At 56.2% G+C, this 23,720-nt stretch overlaps 1 protein-coding gene across 3 annotated transcripts in view; it reads left to right on the top strand.

Moving 5' to 3' along the window:
- Nucleotides 1–23,531, top strand: part of STAT5B (signal transducer and activator of transcription 5B) — a 73,322-nt gene extending 49,791 nt beyond the window's left edge. For all 3 annotated transcript variants that reach the window (XM_075561840.1, XM_075561838.1, XM_075561839.1), the window contains 17 exons: nt 1,399–1,555; nt 2,859–2,948; nt 4,205–4,379; nt 7,869–7,999; nt 8,188–8,339; nt 8,512–8,667; nt 9,016–9,195; nt 9,536–9,623; nt 9,702–9,824; nt 11,167–11,259; nt 11,626–11,832; nt 12,989–13,083; nt 13,221–13,351; nt 14,801–14,971; nt 20,344–20,395; nt 20,642–20,749; nt 21,220–23,531. In XM_075561840.1, coding sequence (XP_075417955.1) covers nt 1,399–1,555; nt 2,859–2,948; nt 4,205–4,379; nt 7,869–7,999; nt 8,188–8,339; nt 8,512–8,667; nt 9,016–9,195; nt 9,536–9,623; nt 9,702–9,824; nt 11,167–11,259; nt 11,626–11,832; nt 12,989–13,083; nt 13,221–13,351; nt 14,801–14,971; nt 20,344–20,395; nt 20,642–20,749; nt 21,220–21,346 — 2,236 coding nt within the window. In that variant the 3' untranslated portion in view covers nt 21,347–23,531. The remainder of the gene's footprint in view (nt 1–1,398; nt 1,556–2,858; nt 2,949–4,204; nt 4,380–7,868; nt 8,000–8,187; nt 8,340–8,511; nt 8,668–9,015; nt 9,196–9,535; nt 9,624–9,701; nt 9,825–11,166; nt 11,260–11,625; nt 11,833–12,988; nt 13,084–13,220; nt 13,352–14,800; nt 14,972–20,343; nt 20,396–20,641; nt 20,750–21,219) is intronic.
- The last annotated feature ends 189 nt before the right edge of the window (nt 23,532–23,720 follow it).

Raw genomic sequence — 23,720 nt, 5'->3', positions numbered from 1 at the left:
GTGCCAGTAGCAGACTCCTGCCCAGAAACTGCAGAGTGCCCCTGGAAGAACATTGTGTAGGGAATTAAAAAAAGATTCTCCACCTCCTGTAATTAAGGGACAAAGGCATTCCAGGTGTTAATGTCCAATGCACCTTGGCTGGGGCCTGCTCATTTCCTCTGCCTTTTCTTTTCTGTTGTAATGATCTAGAGGCTTCGGAAAAAACATTAGTCACAAGTTTCTGTTGGCTTGAAATTTCACTTAGCTGATTTCCCATGTTGCCTTCTCCCTCCACACGTGCTTAAGAGACTTGTGTTGATGGGTGTTCGTTTTTTGAAAAACCTCAATTATGGTTCCTTTTTGGCTTTCTTGTGATTTCTTTTACATCTTCAATCCCTTATGTTTCGATCCCTAACGAAGCCTATTTCAAGCAGAGAATGCCATGTTCAAGTGCAGGAGCAGGCCTCGAGTCCCCCGAGTTTGGCAGGGCGCCCGCCTGGGTGTTCCCACGGCGGTGCTGGGGCAGTAAGGTGTTGCTGAGCTTTTGACTGGAACGTGTGTTTCTCAGGTCAGCCTGTCAGTCAAGGTTGGCTTCACTCGCTGCTTCTCAGGTGACACCGCGGGGATCTTCCTGGATGAAGCAAAACACTCGTGTGTTGTCATACCCGTCTGCGGCGTGCCTGTTTGAAATCGGCTGCTGATTTCACGGCATCGTAGATGACAGACCCCTTAGCCACCACGAGTTCTCGCGTTTAGCTCTCAGGCGGGTCAGCGGTAATTGAACATGATTCCAATCTGTCACCTGTCTGGCTCCTTCCGTGGACTGAGCCATTTAAGACTGTCCAGTAGCAATTGTTGCTCAACTTGTTTAAAAGAAAGGAAGAGGAAGGCAAGAGGGACGGAAAGAGAGAGACCTGCCTCTCCTTAATAAATATATCATTGGGAGTGGCAGCGTAGACAGAGAGCCCCTCGAGGCCGGCAAGAACAGGTCATGGAGAACATTCCTGACGGCATGGTCCCGAGGGGAGCGCTGTAAAATAGGAAATGATCAGAACTCCCGTTCCCTTGACGCACACAAGCGCCGGCCTTTTCCCTCCGTTCAAGGTGCACGGAGCGTGTCCTGGAGCCGGCACGAGGAGGAAGCAGCCAGGGCAGGGCGTCGTAAAAGAGAAGGAAGGAGAATATGAGTTTGTGGGGCACCCAGTATCTTGTCGCCCCACTTTCCAGGAGCTCCCTGATGTCCCCCGTGTAAACAGTCCCATCAAGGTGGATTAGGAACAGATAGTGGTAGGATCGAATCCATTCATATCGGACCGTGCCTAAAATTTACAGTGAGCATGAAAAAAGGAGATGGCAGCTGCATTGATACAGGCTCATGTGCTCCCCTTTGTGTACAACTGTGTGTCATTCTTTCTCCAGGGACTCAATAGATCTTGATAGTCCGCAGGAGAACATTAAGGCCACGCAGCTCCTGGAGGGCCTGGTGCAGGAGCTGCAGAAGAAGGCCGAGCACCAGGTGGGGGAGGATGGTTTTTTGCTGAAGATCAAGCTGGGCCACTATGCCACGCAGCTCCAGGTGGGTGCGGAGCGCCTGAGGCCTCCTCCTCGTCCACTCTCCAGCGGGGATCCTTCAGTTCCGAACGTTCTGTAGAAAACTGCCAAGGAGCCTTGGTGGTGCAGGGGCTAAAGTGCTTAGCTGCTAACCGAAACATGAGCACCTCGAACCCCCAGCTCCACCAGGGAGAAGGAGGTGGCTGTCTGTTGTCAGCAAGATGACAGCCTGGGGACCCTCTGGGGCCTTGCAGCCTTGTAGGGTCACGCTGTCAGCACCAACTCAGCGGCAGTGGGTTTGGGGGTTTGGTTGTGCTTTTGGTTTTGTTTGTTATTTTTTTTCCTTTTGGTTTTTTAATTATGAGGATTTTTGGGGGGGGGTGGAGGCACTGATTTGCTTCTTCAGCCCTGATGAGTTGGATGTCACATGCCCAAGACTCTTACGTTTGGTTCTGTCATTGTGACTTTTTATTTGTAGCAATCTCCACATTCCAAAGAAGTTTAGAGGCCTTCACAGAAAAGTTAACATTAACATTTCCTTTGTTGCCCTTCTCCTTTGTCTCTCTTCCTACCTCTGTTCTCTCTTGTTCTCTGTCCCTGGGTCTCTTGAGAGCAAGCTGCATCCCCCACACCCCCTTTCCCATCAGTCCCTCAGTGAGTGTTTTCTGTGAGCGTGAAGCCTCTCTTCCATGCTGACAGTACTTCCCGGCCTCCATCCACTTAACACCGAGAGCGTACTGTCACGTAATCTTCCATCATCCCCTTGTGGCCACTGACTTCATCATATCCTTTGGGAACGTGTTTTTGTCCTCTCCAGTCCAGGATCACAGATGGCATGTCTACCCTTGAACTGTCCCTGTGAAACCGCCCAAACCTCTTTTATCCTTTCACTACATGACCTTTTTCTTGTCTTTAAAAACAACGCAGCCCTCCCTAGTTTTCCAAGGTAACATGTTTGTTTGGTGTTCTCACAGAATTCAGCATTTGATCCAGGTGGGAATTCTCGGTCCATGGTGGTCTCATGTATGAGGGGGGAGGAGGGGGACGTGTCCAGAGACACCCAATGGCGGCTTCCCGCTCCCTCTCTGGCAGTACTTATTTGGGGGGTCCAGGTTCCTCAGGGGTGAGCCCTTTACGTACTGATCCCGGTTCCAACAGCAGGGCCATCGCTCTTCAGGGAGTGCAGAGGCAAGTGCAGTCATCCCACTCCTTGACCGTACGGGAGCCTTCTAAGACGCACCCCTCCAGTTTGTCGGTCCTGAGAGCTTCCTGTGCCAGGCCCACAGCCCGGGGTGAAACGGGGGAATGTCTGTATTGGGTTCTTTCAGAACACCTACGACCGCTGCCCCATGGAGCTGGTTCGCTGCATCCGGCACATTCTGTACAACGAGCAGAGGCTGGTCCGAGAAGCCACCAACGTGAGTGTCCCATGGGTGGGGGTGGGAGGGGCTAACGTGAGAAGTCCTTCCTCCTCTCTGGGTCCTACTTGGTGGAGGTGACTCCGTGTGGATTTATTGGCGTCTCTATGAACAGTCTTGTCCTAAGGGGAACACAGTAAATAGAAGACATCATCGCTGACCGTAACGGGTCTGTAACTCGGCGAATTTGCCTCCGTGAAACAAGGTCAGCGGTGTCAAATCACCTGACCCTGACCGACTCACGTCTGAGTAAAAGTGAGATTGTTCAGGGGCGACGTCTTCCTGGCCCCTCTGGGTTAGGGGTCGAAGGAATGGATCGGCGTCGCAGCAGGGTCTTGAGAGGGACGCAGAAGATGTAAGGTGTGCACCGCCTGACTCCCTCCCTCACTCGGTCCTTGGCCTGAGGTCAGCAAGGGGATAAGGAACAAGTGGCCTTCGTCACACGTTTCAAAGGGAACTACTCACTGCCACCATCGAGTCAGTGCTAACTCATAGTGACCACCACCCTCCCAAGTGGGCTTCTGAGACCGTGACTGTTTATAGGAGTAGAAAGCTCATTCTTTCTCCCAAGGAGCTGCTGGTGATTTTGAACTGCCGACCATGCAGCTCGCAGCCCAACGCGTACCCACTGTGCCACGAGGGCTGGCGGGTCGCTCTGAGTCAGCATCGGCTTGATGGCAGGGCGGGCGGTGTGCGTTTAGTATTTGGAGTACCTCGCTGGGTGCCAGGTTCCGGAGAGAAGTTTCTCCCCGGCTCTATGAAGGTGTCACAGTCGACCACAAGGGTTCCCAAGATGAGTTTGTCTGTTCCCGAGGACCAACAACTGGGTGCCCCTCTGACCATTGAAAAACGCTTGTCCCTGATGGGGCATAGCGCACAGGTATCTGCTTTGACCCCCCCCTCCCCCGAGCTTTACAGCACTGCTCCCAGGGGATGACATTAGGCTCTTGGGGAAGCACTGGTCTGTCGGGACACCTGTTTGTCCTCTTGTCCCCACGCCACCCCAGTTCTGAATATGTTTTTGATTCCTTCAGACTCAAAAGTTAGCTTTTGACGTACAGATCCGCTTGACACGATGGATGGATGGATAGTGATAAGAATTGTACGAGCCCCCAATAAAATGATTTTTTTTAAGTTAGCTTTTGGGGATCCCGTGACAGGAGCTGGCATTAGCTCTTCTGAAGAACTAAGGCCTACGGCTCCCTCCCATCCCCGCTGCCCTGCTCACTGCTGCCTGCACTGTACCCCCCACCCAGGGGAGCTCTCCAGCCGGGAGCCTGGCTGACGCCATGTCCCAGAAGCACCTTCAGATCAACCAGACATTTGAGGAGCTGCGACTGGTCACCCAGGACACAGAGAATGAGCTGAAGAAGCTGCAGCAGACTCAAGAGTACTTCATCATCCAGTACCAGGAGAGCCTGCGGCTGCAGGGTGAGGCTGGCGCGAGTGAGCCCTGGGGGCAGGAGTGATGTAGAAGGAAGCTCAGCTGCGGGGGGCGAGGGGGGTGCGCAGAGCTGGATTTCCATGCTGAGGCAGTCACCTTTCTCTGGAGCAGACAGGGGATCCCTGGTGACGCTGTGAGTCAGCAGTTCAAAACTCCCAGCAGCTCCCTGGGAGAAAGATGGATTGACACGGGCTGCAGCACGGGGCTCAAGTTTGTAAGGATGGTGCCGGCCGGGCTACGTTCCATCCTGCTCTGCACTGGATCGCTGTGGGTCGGGACAGATTCCAGGGCACCCAGCAGCAGCCTCAAAGATGGAGATAGGGCCCCAAGGACTGAGAAGGGACTGGGCCGCAGGCAGCCTGGCTGTGGTTGCTGATGGGGGTGTGCAGGGAATCCTTTGCTCAGAAGATGGAGCTGAGGAGGGACAGGAGGAGAGGAGAAGGTGGGGAGGGCAGGGGGCCCCCCAGGGAGACCTTCCTCTCTTCGGAAGGGCCTCTCAGTCTATGTAGACAGCTCCTGAGATAATACTTGTATCTACGGGAGGCATTTTATGAATGCTCTTTCCCGAAGTGATAAAAATAGCAAATATATAATTACACGCGTTGGGTTTTTGTTTCGTTTTGTTTTTAACAGTTTTATTGGCACATCATTTACATGGCATGCAATTCAATCCTTCAGGCATCTCAGGGAGAATTGCACAATCACGACTTCATCCATTTTAAATCATCCACCCGCCCGCCCCCCACTCCCCACGCACATGGCACATGTTTTGTTTCGTTTGATGTTTTAAGAAGTCTTCCTACGTGGGCATGGTCCCTGGTGGTAGACCGGTTAGGAGGTGGGCTGCAGTGCACAGGGTTGGCAGTGGAAACCCCCAGCCGCTCCATGGAGCTAAGCTGAGGCGGCTGCTCCCGTAGGGTCTCAGAAATCCTCAGGGGCAGTTCTGCCCTGTCCTGTCGGGCTGCCAGGACTCGCCACTGACCCTTGGGAGTTTGGTTTGGGTTTCGAATACGGGTAGCATGAGGGCCAACGGCTGTCTGTGCAGTGACCCACTTGTTTTCTTTTTATTACTGAGATTTTGGTGAAAGTTTACACAGCAAGCTTGGGTGACATTTGACAAATCCCACACAGAACGTGCTCCTGAGCTACACTTGTCACAGCATGTCCGCATGCTCTGTGTGCAGCTGTTCCCTCCCCAGGACTCCAGCGTCCCTGTCCCCGACCTTCTCCTGGGCAGCAGCCTTTATCCTGTGTGCCATCCTGCCATCTCGGTAAAAGGTGACCTCAGGAGAGGCTCAGTGCTGGGTTTACGGGGTGTCTCAGACCAAAAGGTACTCTCAGGAAATCCTCCAATCTCAACCGGCCCAGTAAGTCTGCTTTTCGAAGAATCTGAAGTCTGTTCCGTGTGTTCCTCCCAGTCTGTCATGGTCCATCTGTGGTGCTCCTGATCAGAGCAGTTGGTAATGGGAGCCGGGCACCATCTAGTGCAGCGGTTCTCAACCTGGGGGTCCAACGACCCTTTCACCGGGGTCACCTAAGATCCTATTTCCGATGGTCTTAGGAACCGAGACACTGCTCCTCTATCCGTCTCCAGGTGGGTCCACCCACATGCAGATACACCCACACTCGGGGTCACCACCACGTGAGGAGCTGTATTAAAGGGTCGCGGCATGAGGAAGTCTGAGACCCACTGACGAGTTTTACTGGTCTCGGAACAGTGAAGGCCAACACTCTAGGCGAGTTTCTGCTCTGAGACATTGGCTTCCATCTCTGTCTTTCACCCAGCGTGAGCCAGAGACCCGTAGCATTTCTCTAAGTAGGGTCAGCCTGCAGGAGCTCTAAGCTGCTGGCGGGGAGGGTGTTGGTTCAAATCCAGCAAGCAGCACCGTGGGAGGAAGAGCCGGCCTTCTCTTCGGTAACGATGTAAGCCAAGGAAACCAGCTGAAGCGGTTCTGCTTGTCACGTGGGGTTGCCGGGAGTCAGAATGGACTCAGTGGCACCCAAGAGAAGCAGGTTCCATCTCAGGCCGCCACTGACGTGACTGATATCTTTCTGAAATATCTGTGAGACCATAAATCCCCTAATTGGGATTGTCTTTCCCTTCCCTGTCCCCGGAGGCCTGACACATGGCCTGAGTTATAGTAGGTGGTGAGTAAATACTAGCACATCTTCCTCCTGTCTGAATGCCCCCTGCCCCACCCCACCCCCGAGCCCAGAGAGAGGACATGGTCCAGTGGAACAGGAGACTTCAGGCTGTGGTTTCACCACCTGCCCTGTGACAGATCCTGGGCTCCCCGGGGACTGCTGTTTTATGGAGCTGGGTTTGCATGCTGGCGTGCGTGACACTCGGCAGGCAGGGTCAGCTCTGCCTCGCTGATCAAGTTCACCCGGCTGACACGCAGACTGTGGATCCGCTTGTGCCAGGGAAGGCCCCGCTCCCTCCAGCAGAGCCGAGCAGTTGCCTCATGTCTTCCCAGACTCCTTTCAGAAGCTTCTGCAAACTTCCTGGAGAGGCCTAAGAGGGTCCTTCTCAGGGTGTAGGCAGAGTGGTGGGCAGGAGTCTCCAAGTCACTGTCCAGAGGACTCTAGGTGTCTGGGCCTGGACAGCCCTCTCCCTGCTCGGTCCCCTGCAGTGAAGTCCTGGGTTACTGATACACAGGTGGTCCTTAAACCACGTTTCCTTCTCCCATTGTAAGCATCTCACCGCTGATGAGACTGCTCACAGCCAGTGTGGAGAGAGGCTGCCTCCCCACCCGCTCTTTGAGGGAGCCCTGCACGTTCCGGGTCCCCAGTGGGCCCTGGACTCTCAGTTGGTGACCAGGCTCCCCCTGTGACCGTATTAGGCGCCTCCCGGCAGCTAGAGAAGCCACTGTCCTCAGTGCAGATGTGGATGTGAGGCCAGGCCGAGCATCACTCGTCTGTCACCCGCTCAGCCCCTCCTGGAAGCCTTGAGCCACGACTGACTCTTCAGTGGTGCTTCCTGGGTGCTTGGCAGTTAGGTGCCTTCTGCTCCAAGCCAGGCAGGCACACGAGCATCTTCTCTCATCACCTGTTCAGTCCTCCTAACACCCCACCTGGCAGGTACTGTGAGGTCCCTTTGCAGGTGGCGAACCTGAGGTTCAGGGGGAGAGACTGATTGGCCCAAGTTCCCCCAGCTATGAAAAAGCAAGCCCCCACCCCTACCTTTCACACCCCAGCAGCTGTTCCATGCCAGGCCACATGGGAGCAGGCAGGGCAGCCAGCTGTGTGGAAAGACCAGGAGGGGAGGTCCAGGGACTCTCCTCAGCTGCACTTCTGAGCAGAGAGGAGCCAGTCGGGAGCTTGCTTGGGGCGCAGTTCACCTTGGGGCACCCTGACTTGCTATTGAGTGGTATCCGGTGCCTGATCGTCTTGCCTCGGGGTGATGGGCGTGTATCTGGTCTGGCTTCCTGCTCAAAGCCGGGGGACATGACTGTGGTGTCCTGTGCCCCCTGCAGCTCAGTTCGCCCAGCTGGCCCAGCTGAACCCCCAGGAGCGGCTGAGCCGGGAGACAGCCCTCCAGCAGAAGCAGGTGTCCCTGGAGGCCTGGTTGCAGCGAGAGGCCCAGACCCTGCAGCAGTACCGAGTGGTGAGTGGCCGCCTGGGTCGTCTCCCTGCGGGACCCCGCCCTGAGCTCTCTGGATCCCTGAGGCCTGCACAGAGCTAGGGGAGGGGGTGGCCACGTGCCTCCCTTCTCTTGGGACCGAGCAGGTCAGGGAGGGCTGGGACCATGGGGTGATTCTCAGAGCTCAGAGGGGCTGCCCCCCGAACCTCCAGGAGCTGGCCGAGAAGCACCAGAAGACCCTGCAGCTGCTGCGGAAGCAGCAGACCATCATCCTGGATGACGAGCTTATCCAGTGGAAGCGGCGGCAGCAGCTGGCTGGCAACGGGGGGCCCCCTGAGGGCAGCCTGGATGTGCTGCAATCCTGGTATGGGGGTGTGCTGGCGTGGAGCAGCTCTCCTTTCCCAGAGGGTCTGGTTCCTGGGTCGGTGCAGGGCAGGAGACCCTCCCCAGGTGGGCTGTGTCTGGGGCCTTTCTCACAGCCTGGGCGCCCAGGGCCTGTGGCCTGGGGCGGATGTGAAGGCAGGGTCCTCCGGCAGGTGTGAGAAGCTGGCCGAGATCATCTGGCAGAACCGGCAGCAGATCCGCAGAGCAGAGCACCTGTGCCAGCAGCTGCCCATCCCGGGCCCCGTGGAGGAGATGCTGGCCGAGGTCAATGCCACCATCACGGACATCATCTCAGCCCTGGTGACCAGGTGACTCACCCTTAGGCCCCATGCAGAGAAGCAGGCAGCCCCAGAGTGGGTGGCTTGAGGGGGCAGCTGTGCTTTCCCAGACGGGGATCCCCACCTCCCTCCCTACTGTCCCTTCCCATGTCCCTCCCCATGTCCCTCCCCATGTCCCTCTCTGCCTCCCATTGCTATGGCTGCTGAGCCACCTTCTCTGCTGGGTGCTACAGGCCTGCCCTTGCCGTCACGCTGCCGCAGAGGGCTTCCTTGTTTCCTCCCCAATCCTCCTATCCCTCTAGGCAGCCCCGCAGGCCCTAAAGCCCTGTCCCCTGAGCTGGCCTCTCAAGGTGTGCCCGGTCCCTTGTGTCCCTGCAGTACGTTCATCATCGAGAAGCAGCCCCCTCAGGTCCTGAAGACCCAGACCAAGTTTGCGGCCACCGTGCGGCTGCTGGTGGGCGGGAAGCTGAATGTGCACATGAACCCGCCCCAGGTGAAGGCCACCATCATCAGCGAGCAGCAGGCCAAGTCTCTGCTCAAGAACGAGAACACCCGCAAGTAATTGAGCTGCGCCCCCCCTGGAATCTGTCCCTCTTGAGTCCCTGCAGGGAAGCCCAGAGCCCTGCCTGGTCGGCAGCTATGTGACCTCTGCCACTCCCGGGTCACAGCCTCTTGGAGCTCTCAGGGAGTGGGGCAACAGGGTTTTGAGAAGATAGGATTTCATGTCACCTACAAGGGATGCCTGCATGCACATGTTTGGGGGATTGCATGTGGCTAATGTGCCCTCTGAGGGACCTAAGTTCTCCAGGATCGGGGTTCTTTCCTTCCACCCCACATATAATCCCTGAGCCGCCCCATCCAAGCCCCGGATGTGAGGGACTTTCTCTCTGACTTGCAGTGACTACAGCGGGGAGATCTTGAACAACTGCTGCGTGATGGAGTACCACCAAGCCACGGGCACCCTCAGCGCCCACTTCAGAAACATGGTGAGCCTGCGAGAGGGGGCGGGGTAGGTGCTCCCTGCGGGTCGGAGGGCCTCATCCCCGGCTTTGTGGTCTCTGCAGTCCCTGAAACGAATTAAGCGGTCTGACCGCCGTGGAGCAGAGTCGGTGACGGAGGAAAAATTCACCATCCTATTTGAGTCGCAGTTCAGTGTCGGCGGGAATGAGCTGGTTTTCCAGGTCAAGGTAAAGCCCCGCTCCGCTGCGCATGTGCACAGACTCCTCCCGGTCCCCGACACTTCACATTCACAAGCATCGTGAGCAAGCTGACGAGCTGACTACCGTGCCAAGGTGTTAGGCGAGGAACCCTGGCTGGAATGGTGAAGGTTCTGTGTCAGCCTGGCTGGACCAGGAATCACAGGTCTGACAGGCATGCAGTGAGGTGAATCTGGCAGTTATGCGATGACGTAATTCAGAAGCTGCGGGACGATGCAGTCACTCTCTGGGTTGTGATCTGATGTGCTCATCTTCCATTTTCAATAATGCCCATGTTTATATAACAACCTGGCCTTTGGGACCAAACCCTGTCGATAAGTGAGGGGTGAGCGTTCTTTATATTGATAGGTATGCGTGTATGTTAGCATGTCTATCCAGATAGATAGCACACAAGGAGCTATGGTGACCTAGTGGGTTGCACACCCAGTTACTAACCGTAAGGTCCGCAGTTCAAATCCCTCCGCTGCTCCTTGGGGTTACAATAAGGCTTTCTACTCCCATTAAAGTGTTAGTCTTGTAAACACCCAGGGGCGGTTCTGCCGTGTTCTGTAGGGTCGCTGTGAGTCAGAATCGACTCAATCAATGGCAGAGAGCTTGGCTTTGAGACCTTCTTGTTGATCACGGATGATCAATGCAACTCCTTAGAACTGCATCTCATACATTCTCTTAAGACACGGTCAAGCAGTCATGAGCCGAAGTGGCTGGAGGTGCAGGTGACATGAAGTATGGAAAGCATCACCCCAGATGAGGCTGAGGCTGAGGCTGAGTTCTCAGGAAAGTCAAATGAGGCATTTGTCCCTTGTCATCCGCCCCACCCCCCAAATTTCCCCAGACTACTGTCCTTTCCCTCTCTCTCATTCGGCTCAAACTGGTAACTTGGAGAGCCCTCCCCCTCTGTCAGAAATAGCCGAGCAACATGACATTCAGAGATAAAGGGAATGTGGAGGAAGGTGCCAGGACGGGCTGTCTCGCTGGTCCTGGAGCCACTCTGCTTTGTACCCCTGGTCGGCCTCTCGTCAGCTTGCTGGCACGGCAGTGGGCACTTGGCTGCTAACGGAAAGGTTGGGGGTTCAGACCCCCGAAGCAGCACCGCAGAAGAAAGGCCTGGTGGTCTGTTCCTAGAAAGGGGCAGCCAAGAAACCCCTTCACTTCCGCTCTGTCACTTGGGTCCCCTGGAGTCGGAAGCAGCCACCCAAGGAGGTGACACTTACAGGGCGGCAGTGGAAGAGAGAATGAGATGTTGTACTGATGAGAGAGACAGACAGGCAGGCAGACGCTGGGGACTCTCAGCCCCTCTCCTGTGTCTTTCCAGACCCTGTCCCTCCCGGTGGTGGTGATCGTCCATGGCAGCCAGGACAACAACGCGACAGCCACCGTGCTTTGGGACAACGCTTTCGCAGAACCCGTGAGTGGCAGGATAGGCAGCAGCCACAGGGAGTCTGTCCTGACGGAGCTCCGGCGGCACAGTGGTTTTACGGGTTGGGGTGCGAGCCACAGGTCTGCAGAGCTGCCACCCCCAGAGTCTGGGCTTATTCTGTCTCTGCAGGACCACTGTCTGTAACAGCCTCCAGTCGGAGATGCTTCAGTGGGTTGAGCGACTCAATCATGTACCTATTTTCTCCTAAGGGTCTGCTTCTTTCTCTCTCCATTTACCGCCCCCTTCCCTCTCTCCTCCCTCACCTCTTTCTCCCCTTTTTTCCCTCTTTTCACCTTCCTTCCCTTTTACTCCCTCCTCCCCCCCTTTTTCTTTCCTCTCTCTTCCCCGTCTCAGGGCAGGGTGCCGTTTGCCGTCCCCGACAAAGTGCTCTGGCCACAGCTGTGTGAGGCGCTCAACATGAAGTTCAAGGCAGAAGTGCAGAGCAGCCGGGGCCTGACCAAGGAGAACCTGGTGTTCCTGGCGCAGAAGCTGTTCAACCACAGCAGCAGCCACCTGGAGGAGTACAGCAGCATGTCCGTGTCCTGGTCCCAGTTCAACAGGGTGAGGAGCGCGGCCGCCACCTGCCGCCGCAGAGCAGGCTTGCCGAGCCAGAGACCCTTGACCCCACTAATAGGAAGCTGCTGGATCTGAGAGAGAAAAATGACTCTTTGCATATTTAAAGTAAAGTTAGGCTTTGGAGTTTAAGCTCTGATTTAAAGGAAACAGGGAGCAAAGCCATTGGGAGGTCAGCTGCCCGCTCAGCCTGCTCCCTCTCGGATAGACATTCCCTGAGTGACCGTGTGGAGACTGGCGCCCAAGCCTCACGGGGGGGGGGGGGGGTTGCTAATTCGGGGGCCTTTTCCTTCAGCTCCTGTAATCCTGCGGACCCTCGGCAAATATTTCCCGGGTTTTCAACCTATTTCTTTTCTTAACCCCCGCTACCAGAAGGAGTGGCAAAGACCCTTAATTCGAGCAGCTGATGGTGCTGAGTCTTTAATGCTTTAGAATGAGATTGTGGTCAGACACTGGCCAGCAGTCATCAGAGGTGGCCCCGGTGGCCCGTCTGTGGACACAATGACACCCTGCCATTGGGTAGATGCTGGGAGCTGTGTTGTGCTGGTCCCATGCTGTGGGGTGACAAGCGGTCAGTCGAAGGCCTCACAGAGCAGGCTGACCCAGCTCACTCCTGGGTCTGAGTCCAGGACCTCAAAGTCTGCTTTTCTTAAAAGCTCCCCACAGGTGAAGCTGCCAGGAGGGACTGACGCTGCTGGTCACGGGCCCCACATTGACAGCAGCAGGGAGCCAGTGGGGAGAGTGTCTCTCGCAGGGCTTCCCAGGGCCCTGGGTGCATTTCTCTGTGGTTTTTGCCCCTTCTCCCTTCCTGACCTCTCTACTCTGTATTTTGACTGTGAAAGTATTTGGTAAAACTCAAATTCAAAAGAAAAGAAAATTGAGTTCCTGTAGATCAGCTCCCCCTCGTGGCGGCCTCGTGCAGGGCAGGACAGCGCTGCCTGGGGTTTTCTGTGGCCGTGGGCTTTCAGAACCAGGTCACCAGGCCTTTCTTCCGAGGCCCCCCTGGAGGCAGAGAGAGAGAGGAGTGGGGCGCAGGGGTGCTCCTGACAGTAGAGGTGTTTGCTTTCCCATAGAGTCCCATGCAGGCTCATGTTCCAACTTCTGTTCTTGCTCCCCCTCGGCTCTCGGTGGCGTGCTCACCCAGGAGAATTTGCCGGGACGGAACTACACCTTCTGGCAGTGGTTTGACGGTGTCATGGAGGTGCTCAAGAAACACCTCAAGCCCCACTGGAACGACGGGTGAGCATCACCGTGTCTTCTGTGTGCAGCCACGCCTGCCGGAGGCGGGGGAGGCGGCGGGAGAGGCTGGTGCTGGTGTTTTCCGCGCGGCCCCCGGGCCCTCACTCTGCCCCTGCCCTTTGGCCTTTGTTCTCCAGCGCGATCTTGGGTTTCGTGAACAAGCAGCAGGCCCACGATCTCCTCATCAACAAGCCCGACGGCACCTTCCTGCTGAGATTCAGCGACTCTGAAATCGGCGGCATCACCATCGCCTGGAAGTTCGACTCTCGTGAGTGGCCTGGCCTGGCTCGCACACCCGGCCGGGGCTCGCCCGTCTCACCACTGGAGGATTTTAAATGGACACACAGGAGTGACGACGGCACAGCTGTCCATAATAGGGCGGACTCTAGGAACGCTCCCTACCGCCAGGCCCCAGATCTGCTGCCATCTGGGGGTTCAACCCATCACAGATCGGAAGCATTCAGGGGCGGGGCGGGGTGCAGGGAAGGGCGGGCTCAGGAAGCACTTGAGTGGTTGACACCGTGCCTCAAAGGCTAAGAAAAAAGCAAATCAAGCTCAGTGCTGCCCCATTGATGCCACGGGCAGCCACCCTGTAGGACAGGGTAGAACTGCCCAGTGAGTTCCTGAGACTGTCACTCTTTGCTCTCTGCCCTGGAGAGGCTGGTAGTTTCGAACTGCAGACCTGGAGGTTAGCAGCCCAACGCATAACCCACACCACCAAAGCGCCTCTCAAAGCCTAAGAGGGAGAGTGGGATGCTTTGTATTTAGTATTTCTGTGGTATCGGTTGCAGAAAGTACTCTAGAGCAGATTGAAAACGTGCGGAGGGAGCCCTGCTGGCATCGTGGTTACGAATTGGGCTGCTAACTGCAAGGTCAGCAGTTCAAACCAGCAGCTGCTCTGGGGGAGAAAGATGAGGCTTTCTACTCCTACAGAGTGTACGGAGGGTCTGTGCAAGTGTGGCTCCATCAGGTGCCGGGGGGGAGCGGGGTCCTGCGGGAAGCCCTCTGGGAGGCACTATCAGTGCTCCCGTCTGAAAGGTCTGTGTCACACTATTCAGCCCTGGGCTTGCTTCAGTGAAGAATGACCGGGCTCATTGGGAGTCAGGGGAGGAGAAGGAGGTGGACGATCCCACTGTACAGATTCCCATGAGGGGGCTTGAGGCTGATCCCAACTCATGGCGACCGCTAGGCGCAGAGCAGACAGCCCCAGAGCGTTGTCTAGGACCGGACCTTTCAGAAGAGTAACCAGGCCTGTCTTCCAAGGCGCCTCTGGGTGGGGCTGACCAGCCAGCCAATGGGCACTCAGTCGCCTGCGCCCTGGGGGACCGTAGTGATCATGGCCACCAGGACTCTTCCCTCTGATCACTTGTGGGGAGAGGGGTCACCGTGCGGGGCTTTCTGCAACAACGGAAGGGTTTTAAAAGCTCTGCCGGACTCCAAGCACCGGGTCCTCAGACACTGTTTTTGGCGAGAGGAGTCGAGTCCTCTGTAAACGTGAAGGCACCTGCAGGCCTGGGGCCCCCAGGGAAGTGCGTGCACCCCCCACGTCTCCAGTGGGCTCTTTAAAGTTGCCGTGTCTACAGCTGGCCGCTGTCTCACTGGGGGGGAAACCGGGCCAGCACTTAAGGAGAACTTTAGACTAGGGGTACTTTGGGGTGGGACGATTTCCTGTTCTGAAGTCATGTCGAAAACATTTTTGTTCTGTTTACTGGTCTAGAGGAAAGAATGTTCTGGAACCTGATGCCTTTTACTACCAGAGACTTCTCCATCCGGTCCCTGGCCGACCGCCTGGGGGACCTGAATTACCTTATCTACGTGTTTCCCGACCGGCCCAAAGACGAGGTTTACTCCAAGTATTACACGCCAGTCTCCTGCGAGCCCGCCACTGGTAACAATTTTCACACTCTGCTTTGACTTTGTTGTGATTGGGTTTGTGTTTTGTTGGGTTGTTTGTTTTTTTTTGTTTTCCGTTGTGTTTGTGTGCGTGGCTCTCTCTTGTGTGTAAAGCATACAGTTAAAGTTCCCTTGTTGCCATTTGAGCACCTGGGGTGGGGTGGCAGCGGGAGACACATGCAGATTCTGGGCCGTGTTCTTCAGGCAGACAGAAAGCACCTGCTATTCACCCCAAACATTGGTTCCCAGGCTGAAGGGAACACATGGATTTTAATCCAAGCTAGATGGGACAAAATTAGGAAGGTAATTTTTGTTGTTATTTTTCAAAACCGAGATGAGTGTGCTATTTCTCTGAGCATGAAAGCATTTTGTACTTACTGTAAAAACTTCAGAAAAACATTTAAAAGACAGTAGACAGACCTTACCCAGCATCCTCTCGTCTGGATCGTGTGGCCTTGCCGCCTGTATATGCCAGTGGCCATCGGGGGATTTCTGACTCGTGGCCACCCCACGTGGGAGCAAGCAGAACCATGCCAGGGGTTTTTCTCGGCCCTCCTCCTCCGGGCAGAACACCAGGCCTTTCTTCTGCATTGCCCTCAGTTTTTTTTTCTCTCTCTCCAGCCCTCGTTGTGCTTGGGGCGAGACCTGTGAAAAGATTACAGTCTAGGGGATGAAGGAATTGCTCAGAAACAGGTAGAATCAGGGTGGTGGCTGATGCCAAGTCAAGGGCAGAGAAGTGAGTCAGAGGGTGGGGGGAGCATTCCAGCCAGTGGGGGAGTCACCGCGGGGTTCCCTTAAGGGTGGTACTCGAAAAGAGTGAAAAAGAGGAGGATGCTGGTCACACTGGGACCCAGCAAGAAGCCATTTCAGGCACCAAAAACAAGTCCGAAACCCCCGCGCACACTTGGTGTGTAGAGATACCTCACAAGGGTCAAGAACGCTCAACCAGGGCGGGCAGAGCAGACAGGAGGCTGAGAGGAGGTCAGAGGGGACCTCACAACTCAGCGTCTAAGGGTCGCATCTTGTGGGACCTGAATTTTATCTGTGCGTTTACTTAGTTTAGCTTTAAAATACCATGGGCGGCGCTCCGGCTCAGGACCAGGCCTTACGATTTCAGCAGCGGCATTGAATCCCACTGGATGGCGGGTCCGTGTCGGGCATTTAAAGATATTTACTGTCTCGGTCCTTCACAGCTTGTCATCCCTCTGAATGTTTTGTTTTGTTTTTAATTTATTTTAATTTATTTTTTTCCCTCTGAATGTTGAGAGAGCCTGGTGCACACACCTTTACGTCTTTTTTCTTTTTTAAAACTATAGCCTTCGGATAAATTCCTACCAGTAGAATCCGTGTGAAAGGGCGTGTACTTTGTAAGCGCTCAAGACACATCTTTTCAGAAGCGCCCGTGCGCTGTCATTCCTGGAAGTGGTCCTGGGAGTGACCGCTCTTTGTCCTCTTGTCAGCTGCAGACCCATCAGGACTGAGTCCTCAGCCGGGGCTCGTTGCTCGTGGGGTTTCGGAGGCTGTCGATCTTTACGGAAGCGGATGGCCTCAGCTTTGTCCTGAGGAGCGGCTGACGGGTTTGTAATTAGCAGTCTACCCGGTGGGCTGTCATTTCATCTGCTCATGAGAAGAATAAACTGAGCCCTGGTGGCCCCGTGGATGGAGCATGGGCTGCGAGGTCAGTCGTTCAAACCCGCCCGCTGCTCGGTAGGAAAAAGATGTGCTTAATCTCTGTCTCTGGAAAGACTTAGCAGCCTCAGAAACCCACGCTCTGCGTAGAGTAGCCCTACTCTGTCGTTTGGGGGTCTCTGAGTCGTGACTGACGCAGCAGCAGGGCGTCTGATATAACAGCAGCCACAGTGCAGTGGTAATATGTCGCTGCTGCCTGCTTTCCTGAGCACTTTGCCGTAAGCATCTCACATCGCCCTCCAAGCACTGGGGATTCCTGTTGGGTGCTGTTGAGTCTGTTTCCACTCTCGGGGACCCATGTGCAAAAGAGCGACCCCCCCACCGCCATCCTCACAAGGGTTCCGTCTGAGCCGCCGTGCCCGTCCATCTCGTGGTGGCGGGGTGGGGGATCTTCTTTTTCTCTGACCCTCTATCTTAACCAGCAGGATGCCGTCCCCAGGGACTGGCCCTGTGGGAACTGAAGGCACCTTGATCCCTTCCAAGTCAAAGCTGCATCCCTGGACAGTACAGTAATTGGCCAGTGGTCACATAGCGAGCCAGGGGCCAAGCCAGATGGGGATTCACGCCACGTGGCCCCAGAGCCCACGGATGGCCTGTCACCACTGCATGCATCAACAGCCTGTACATGTGTGTCATTCCGTGGGTGGCGTGGCCTCCGGGAGCTGTGTCCATGCTCCTTGCTCACCTTGCTTTCGAAGCTGCTTTCCCCTGGTGACATGGCAGTTTTCCACATGGTTGAGCACCTCACCTCGCTCTCTCTGCCGTCAAGCCAATTCCGGCCCCTAGTGCCCCCTGCCCCCCTGCAGGACCATGTCGAACTGCCCTGCAAGTCCGCACCGGGACAGACAGCCTCATCTTCCTCCCCTGCGTAGCCGGTGGTCTCCTTCCACCCACCTGCAGCGAGCAGCAGCCCGGCAGGCCACCAGGGCCACCCCATAGGAAGTCTGGGGGCCTTTGGCTGCTTATAGCAACTGATCCCCTCCATGTGCCCTGGCTCTGACCATTCAAGTCTCGTTCGTGGAGGAACGGAGACTTGTTTTTGCACCCACCCCCCCCCCCTTCAGCCTTTAACCTTCTAGAGCAGCGGTTCTCAACCTGAGGGTCTCGGCCCCTCTGGGGGTCATGCGACCTTTGCCAGGGTCACCCGACTCAACAGTAGCGAAAGCACAGTGACGAAGTTGCAAGGAATATAACTTTACGGTTAGGGGCTCACCACCACATGAGGAGCCGTATGAAGGGGTGGCAGGCGGCATTAGGAAGGTTGAGAACCACTGCTCGAGAGGGTCTGCTTTTCTATCGTGCCTTCCCTTCCGGAGCTGATGGTCACGTTTCTAGTGGGAAGAGAGAAGCCAACGATGTCTGGCTTTAGCCGGCATGTAGAGTCGCCATATCACTGGCTCTTTACGTGAGACAGCTCGGGGGGCTTGGGAGGGGAGGGCAAGGGGGCAAAAAGAACCTAAAGAGACACGCAGTCACTCAACAGTGTACACGTGTGAGATTCAGTGACGTGGATTCTGTGTGAAGTCATTCAACAGCCTGTGCACACGTGTGAGATTCAGTGACATGGATCCCACGTGCAGTCTCTCTCACTGTGGGTTGGATCGATTCGATGGCAGTGGGTGGGTATATTTCACTTAGGAAACGGTTCGTCCATGTGTCGTGCACCACCTAATCTTTAAAACCCACGCCTGCAGCATTTCCTTGGTGTTTCTATTTTCTGGCAAACACACAGTGTTCAGGAAAAGGTCACTCCTGGCATGTGAAGAAGCAGATTCGGCTGGCAAGCTGTGTGTGAACCAGGGAGCATTTCACAATCTGGGCCGTTACCTGACAGACCGGCTCTTCCTCCTGTGACCTCGGGGTCTGATAGAGTTGAGGATGTGCTGTGGTGTCAGGCCGGACTGACTCGAGAGACAAATCCAGGGCGACTCCTCGGTGTATAAGAAAGAGCTTTGTATCAAAGAGAAATTGTATATTGAGACAACAGCCCAGCCCAGTCCACATCAAGTCCATAAGTCCGATATTAGCCCGTAAGTCCAATACTAGGCCAGAAATCCCTCTCTAGGCTCACGTATCTTCATGCAATGATGGCGAATGCAGGAAGATCACAGGCCGGTGGGGGCAGAGTCTTGTGGATCCAGTGGTGGTGGAAGCATCAGAAGCCGTGGCAGGTCTGGGCCACATGGTGAAAGTAGAGAGCGTGGATGACCCACCTCCGGGAGAAAGAGGAAGTTCAATGAGGAGCTGATGCCAGGGGCTTGGGTGGAGAGCAAATGCATTGAGAATGATGAGGGCAATGAATGTACAAAAGTGCTTGACACAATTGATGTATGGATGGATTGTGGTAAGAGTTGTATGAGTCCCTAATAAAATGATTAAAAAAGAGGAAGTTCCCAGAATCTTCATGAGAAGGCCACGCCCACAAGGAGGCACCATCCGATTGTGGCCCCCATATCAAGTTGACATGAAATGATGTAATCATCACCATTGACATTGCTGTCCTTGCCACCAAGTGTGTGTTCAGCTCACAGTGACCGCCCCACATGGCAGCACAGACCTGGCTCCCGGGGCGGCAATCTTGCCAGGAGCAGACCGCCAGGCCTCTCTCCCGTGCCACCACTAGTGGGTTCAGCTAGCAGCCTGACGTAAGGCCATGCTGATTCCTAGATGGGCCCAGACACCAAGGCTGCACTTGCCACTTCATCCCTCGCCCTCCTCCCCGCAGCTGGCTCTCCGTAACAAGCTCTGACAGAGTGCGGTGGCTGGCCGCTCACGCTCAGGTGTGGCGGCCTACCTGTCTGTCCTCCAGTGCAGAAAGCCGGGTGCAGACGCAGGCAGGACACGGACGGACGGACACAGCATGCCGACACCTGGGAAAGTGGCCCTTCCTCTACTAAAAGAGCAGGCATTCAGGGGTAGACTCACCTGGGAAGTCCCCTGGCCGAAGGAACTCTTCCCTGAAGCTTAGCGCTTCGTGCGGTCCCTGAAAGGTGCTTGCCCAGCATCCACTTGGAAAGCTCCGTGATAAAGAAGGCACTTCTTCGCAGGACAGCACCCCCACACCCCATTTCTTTTCATTTAGTTTTGACTAAAGGAGCCCAGGTAGCAGTGGTGAAGTGCACCACTGCTGACCCAAAGGCCGGCGGTTCAAACCCACCCGGAGCTCTGTGGGAGGACACCGTGGCACTCTGCCTCTATAAGAGAGCAGCCTTGAGAACACCCTCCCCTCCCAACCCCCGAGGCAGTTCTCCTCCTCCTGCCCGATCGGCTCACGGGCAGTGGGTTTGGCTTGGATTTACGTGAAGACAGCATTCTGTCTCACACTGACCGAAGGTGCGTCCTCTAGGACTCTGTCCTTAGGGACATCAAGAAAACCCTGTCCCTCTGCCATGCTGTCAGCTTTATTTCCCAGACACCCTTTCCTGTTATACTGAGAATGCAGGAATGTGTGGTCTGGGCTTGTACTGGTCTGTTGGGTGGTTTGCCGAGTGTTAGGAGACGGCCCAGTGTGCAGTCTCAGCACCGAGGTCCAGACAGCTGAGGTGGTGCTGTCGCTCCTAAGAGCTCTGCTGGTGGTGGCCTGTCCTGAGAAGAGGAGTGAGTCCTAAGGGGGGGAGGGGGGCGTGTTTTCTTTTCCCTTGAGAATTGGGGTTCTCACCATGGCTCTCTCCTTGGCAGCCAAAGCCGTTGACGGATACGTGAAGCCACTGATCAAGCAGGTGGTCCCTGAGTAAGTGTCCAGGTCCCCACTGGACCTCCTGCGGCCTCCCCCCACCCACCCCACCCCACTGCCTCTCCTGCCCACAGCCCTGCACTCCCAGGACACCCGGCTCAGCTCTGGGGAGGGAGCGGCTCCTCCGGGATGTGGCCGGGACCCACGGCCGAGTGGGCGCTGTGTCCTGCACTCCGAGCCCCTCCCCTGTCAGCTCCTCCCAGCTCATGCCCCCCACTGAGGCTGCCCCTCTTGCTTCTGCAGGTTTGTGAATGCCTCTGCAGACTCCGCTGGGGGCAGTGCCACCTACATGGACCAGGCCCCGTCCCCAGCCGTGTGCCCGCAGGCCCACTACAACCTGTACCCACAGAAGTAGGTGGTGTGCCGGGTCAGGTGGGGGCGGGGGGTTTCGCAGGGGACTTGACCTCAGGCTAGACCCAGGACAGCTGGTGGGCAAAGCCGGGTGAGGGCCCCCAGAAACCACAGCCTCAGCCTGGGCTGGGCTTCCGGTGTGCCCTGGTGGCAGCTCAGGGAGGTCCAACCCAGTGGTGGATGAGGTCCTGTGGGCAGGTGTCATCTGCTCCCCTTCCCCAACAGAAACACTGGGCATGCTCCGTGTGAGGCCCAGATGGGCACCCGGGAGGGTGGGCTGGCAGGGAATTTTTTTCCCAGTGTCTGTGACACACAGACTCCCAGGAGGACAACAGAACCTGGCGTGCTCCGCTGAAGTCCCAGGCCAGGGTACAGCTGCTGCAGCCCGCCCTGGACGCTGGGTGTGCGGCCTCTGTAGCCAGTTTGGGCTCTGACAAACTTGGTCCCCTTCCGTCTCTCTCCCCCACAAGCCCGGACTCCGTCCTTGACACCGACGGGGACTTCGACCTGGATGACACCATGGACGTGGCCCGGCGTGTGGAAGAGCTCCTGGGCCGGCCGATGGACACTCAGTGGATCCCCCACGCGCAGTCGTGACCCCGTGCAGCCGACCCTCGCTTCTCTGCCCTCGCCGATGTTGGAGATGGCTCGCGGTGTGTTCTGATCCCACGGGCCACTTCTCTTATAATGTGAAGTGCTCATACCCCTTGTGACTTCAGCGTCTCTGTGCACGGTGGCCCCCCGTGAAGGGAGCGTGAGTGTGTGCGAGGGCGTGCGTGAATGTGTGTAAGCTTGCATGTGGCAGCCTTTCAGCGCCGCCCCCCACCCCCCCTGGAATCCAGCTGCAGCCTGGGGCCTGGGCAGAGGCAGGGCAGGACAGCAGTGTGTCCCCCAGCCCTGAGAGTGGCTGTGGGTCTGGAGGTGGCTATCACCCTCGCAGGTCTGAGAAGGGCGCAGAGGGAATTTGGTGAGAACCTGTCCCTGCCTGACCCCTGGCCCTCTGTGTTGCCCCCTGGGCAGGGGAGGCTTGGCAGGGATTCTGATGGGTGGTGGCTTTTTAAATGACCGTTAATGCATCTGTGTCCTTCGCTCAGGCCCGCCCTCTGTAACCTCCCTCCCTCCCTCTTTGTTGGTGGAATGGCCCCTCCCTACAGACATGTGGGGAGAAATGGAGGAAGGGGGAGAGGGGAGTGACCCTGAGACCATACAGCCCGAGTGGCATGCCAGCCCTGCTGCCGGGTGCTGGGCACCGAACCTCGTTTCCCAGGAAGCTGCCGTCCTGCCCTGTCTGCCCGTCCGCCCACCTGCCCTTTGTTTTCTTTCTCAATCAGTTATTTTACGTTCCCCCCTTCTCCATCCACGCTGAGATCAAAATGTCTCCCTGTGTCAGGTCCTGTGATGTGTGGACCCAGGTCGCTTCATTTCTGGCCCCTGCTCTCTCTCTCTCTCTCTCTCTCTCTCTCTCACACACACACACACACACACACACACTCACACACACACGTCCTGAATAGGTGGCGGGAGAGTCATCTGAGCCTGGCCAGCTTGCTCAGGTGGCACTGGCGCCCTGCTGCAGGGTGCTGGGTGGCAGGCATTGGCGCTTTGAGCCATGCAGTAAGCGTGCTTGCTGGGGGTTTGGTAAACCGCCCCAAACCAAGTCAAACGCCTCAGCCTGATTCTGCCCCACTCTCTCGGGGGCTTTACACTAGGAGCAAGGGGAAGGTCCAGGCGAGGGCAGGTGAGCGGGAAGGGGGGCAAGCAGGTAGCCTGTAGGTCAGGCCCACAGGGAACCCCTTGAGAAGGGGTCTCTCTCATCAGAGAAGGCTGTGACCACAGCCCGGAGAGTCTGGCCCTCAGAACCTTATTTTTGTACATGTGAGTAAACAACTATTTTTTTTTACAAAGAGAACTTCTGAATTTATGCGTGTTTTGATGTTAAAGGGAACTATTCCTCTGGAGTGATTATTTATTGGAAGGTAACTTCTCCAAACTTGCTGCAGGCCTCAGACACGATGTGCCTCGGTGTGCCTTCAGACAAGATGGCTTTTTCTGTGCTCCGCAGGAGGCTGACCTCCATGGAGCCAGCGTGGGTGGGGGCCTGCAGAGTCCAGTTAGGAGAGCAAGCTGGCTGGGCAACGGTGACCAGGGATGTCTGGGAGGTCCTGGCCTGTGCCCTCCCTTCAGAGGGGCTTCGCCATACCGCCTGCCTCTCAGGGGTGCCCTCAGTGTTCTGGCTGGAGGGTCCGAGGGTGTGGTCGACACTCTCTGAGATTTGTGGTGGCCTTGGCCCCAGAACGACCGCCTGGGGTGTGCTCTGAGCCCGCCCGCTCTGCAGTGTGTGCAGTTGGAGCCCGTGTTTGGGGAGAAGGGTTGAGAGAACGGGAGCCCAGGCTGGTGTCGATGCTGGGCCTGCCCTGGCTCTCTTCTCCCAGCTCCTGTGAACCCCAGGAGGCGGCCATGGCGCCCCTTGACCACCTCCACCTCTCACGGCTCCCGGACAGGCACGCACGCATCAGAGAAACGTCTCAAACTCAACGTGCAGGGTTTTGTAAGGGGCGGGGCGGGGTGGGGGGAGAGACCAAACGTGAATATAACTTAAAATGAAAGTACTTTTTTATAATTTTTCTTTTTAAAACTTGGTGAAATTCTCTCAGATACGTATTTTAGTGTTGAGGCAGATTAGTCTACAGCCACCAAAAAAAAAAAAAGTATTGTGTACAGTTGGGGGCAGCCACAAAACTGTGTATTTTGTGTTACAATAAAGATTTCCTCTGAAGGGACAGACCGAGTCCTGTTCTTATTCAGTGTGTGCCGCCGGGTGGACAGGGCGGGCGTCCGTCGCAGGGGGACGTTTGGAGAACTCGGTGTGGCCTGCAGGGGGGCCTCGGAGCATTAGCTTCTCCTCCTGCCCTCCTGTGGCTGTGTTTCTTTTGTATTCATATTGTGGATTTGGGTGAGAGCTCACACGTTT

This window comes from Tenrec ecaudatus, chromosome 10 (genome assembly GCF_050624435.1).
Source record: "Tenrec ecaudatus isolate mTenEca1 chromosome 10, mTenEca1.hap1, whole genome shotgun sequence".
Taxonomy (NCBI): domain Eukaryota; kingdom Metazoa; phylum Chordata; class Mammalia; order Afrosoricida; family Tenrecidae; genus Tenrec; species Tenrec ecaudatus.
This window is presented reverse-complemented; position numbering and strand designations above follow the sequence as displayed.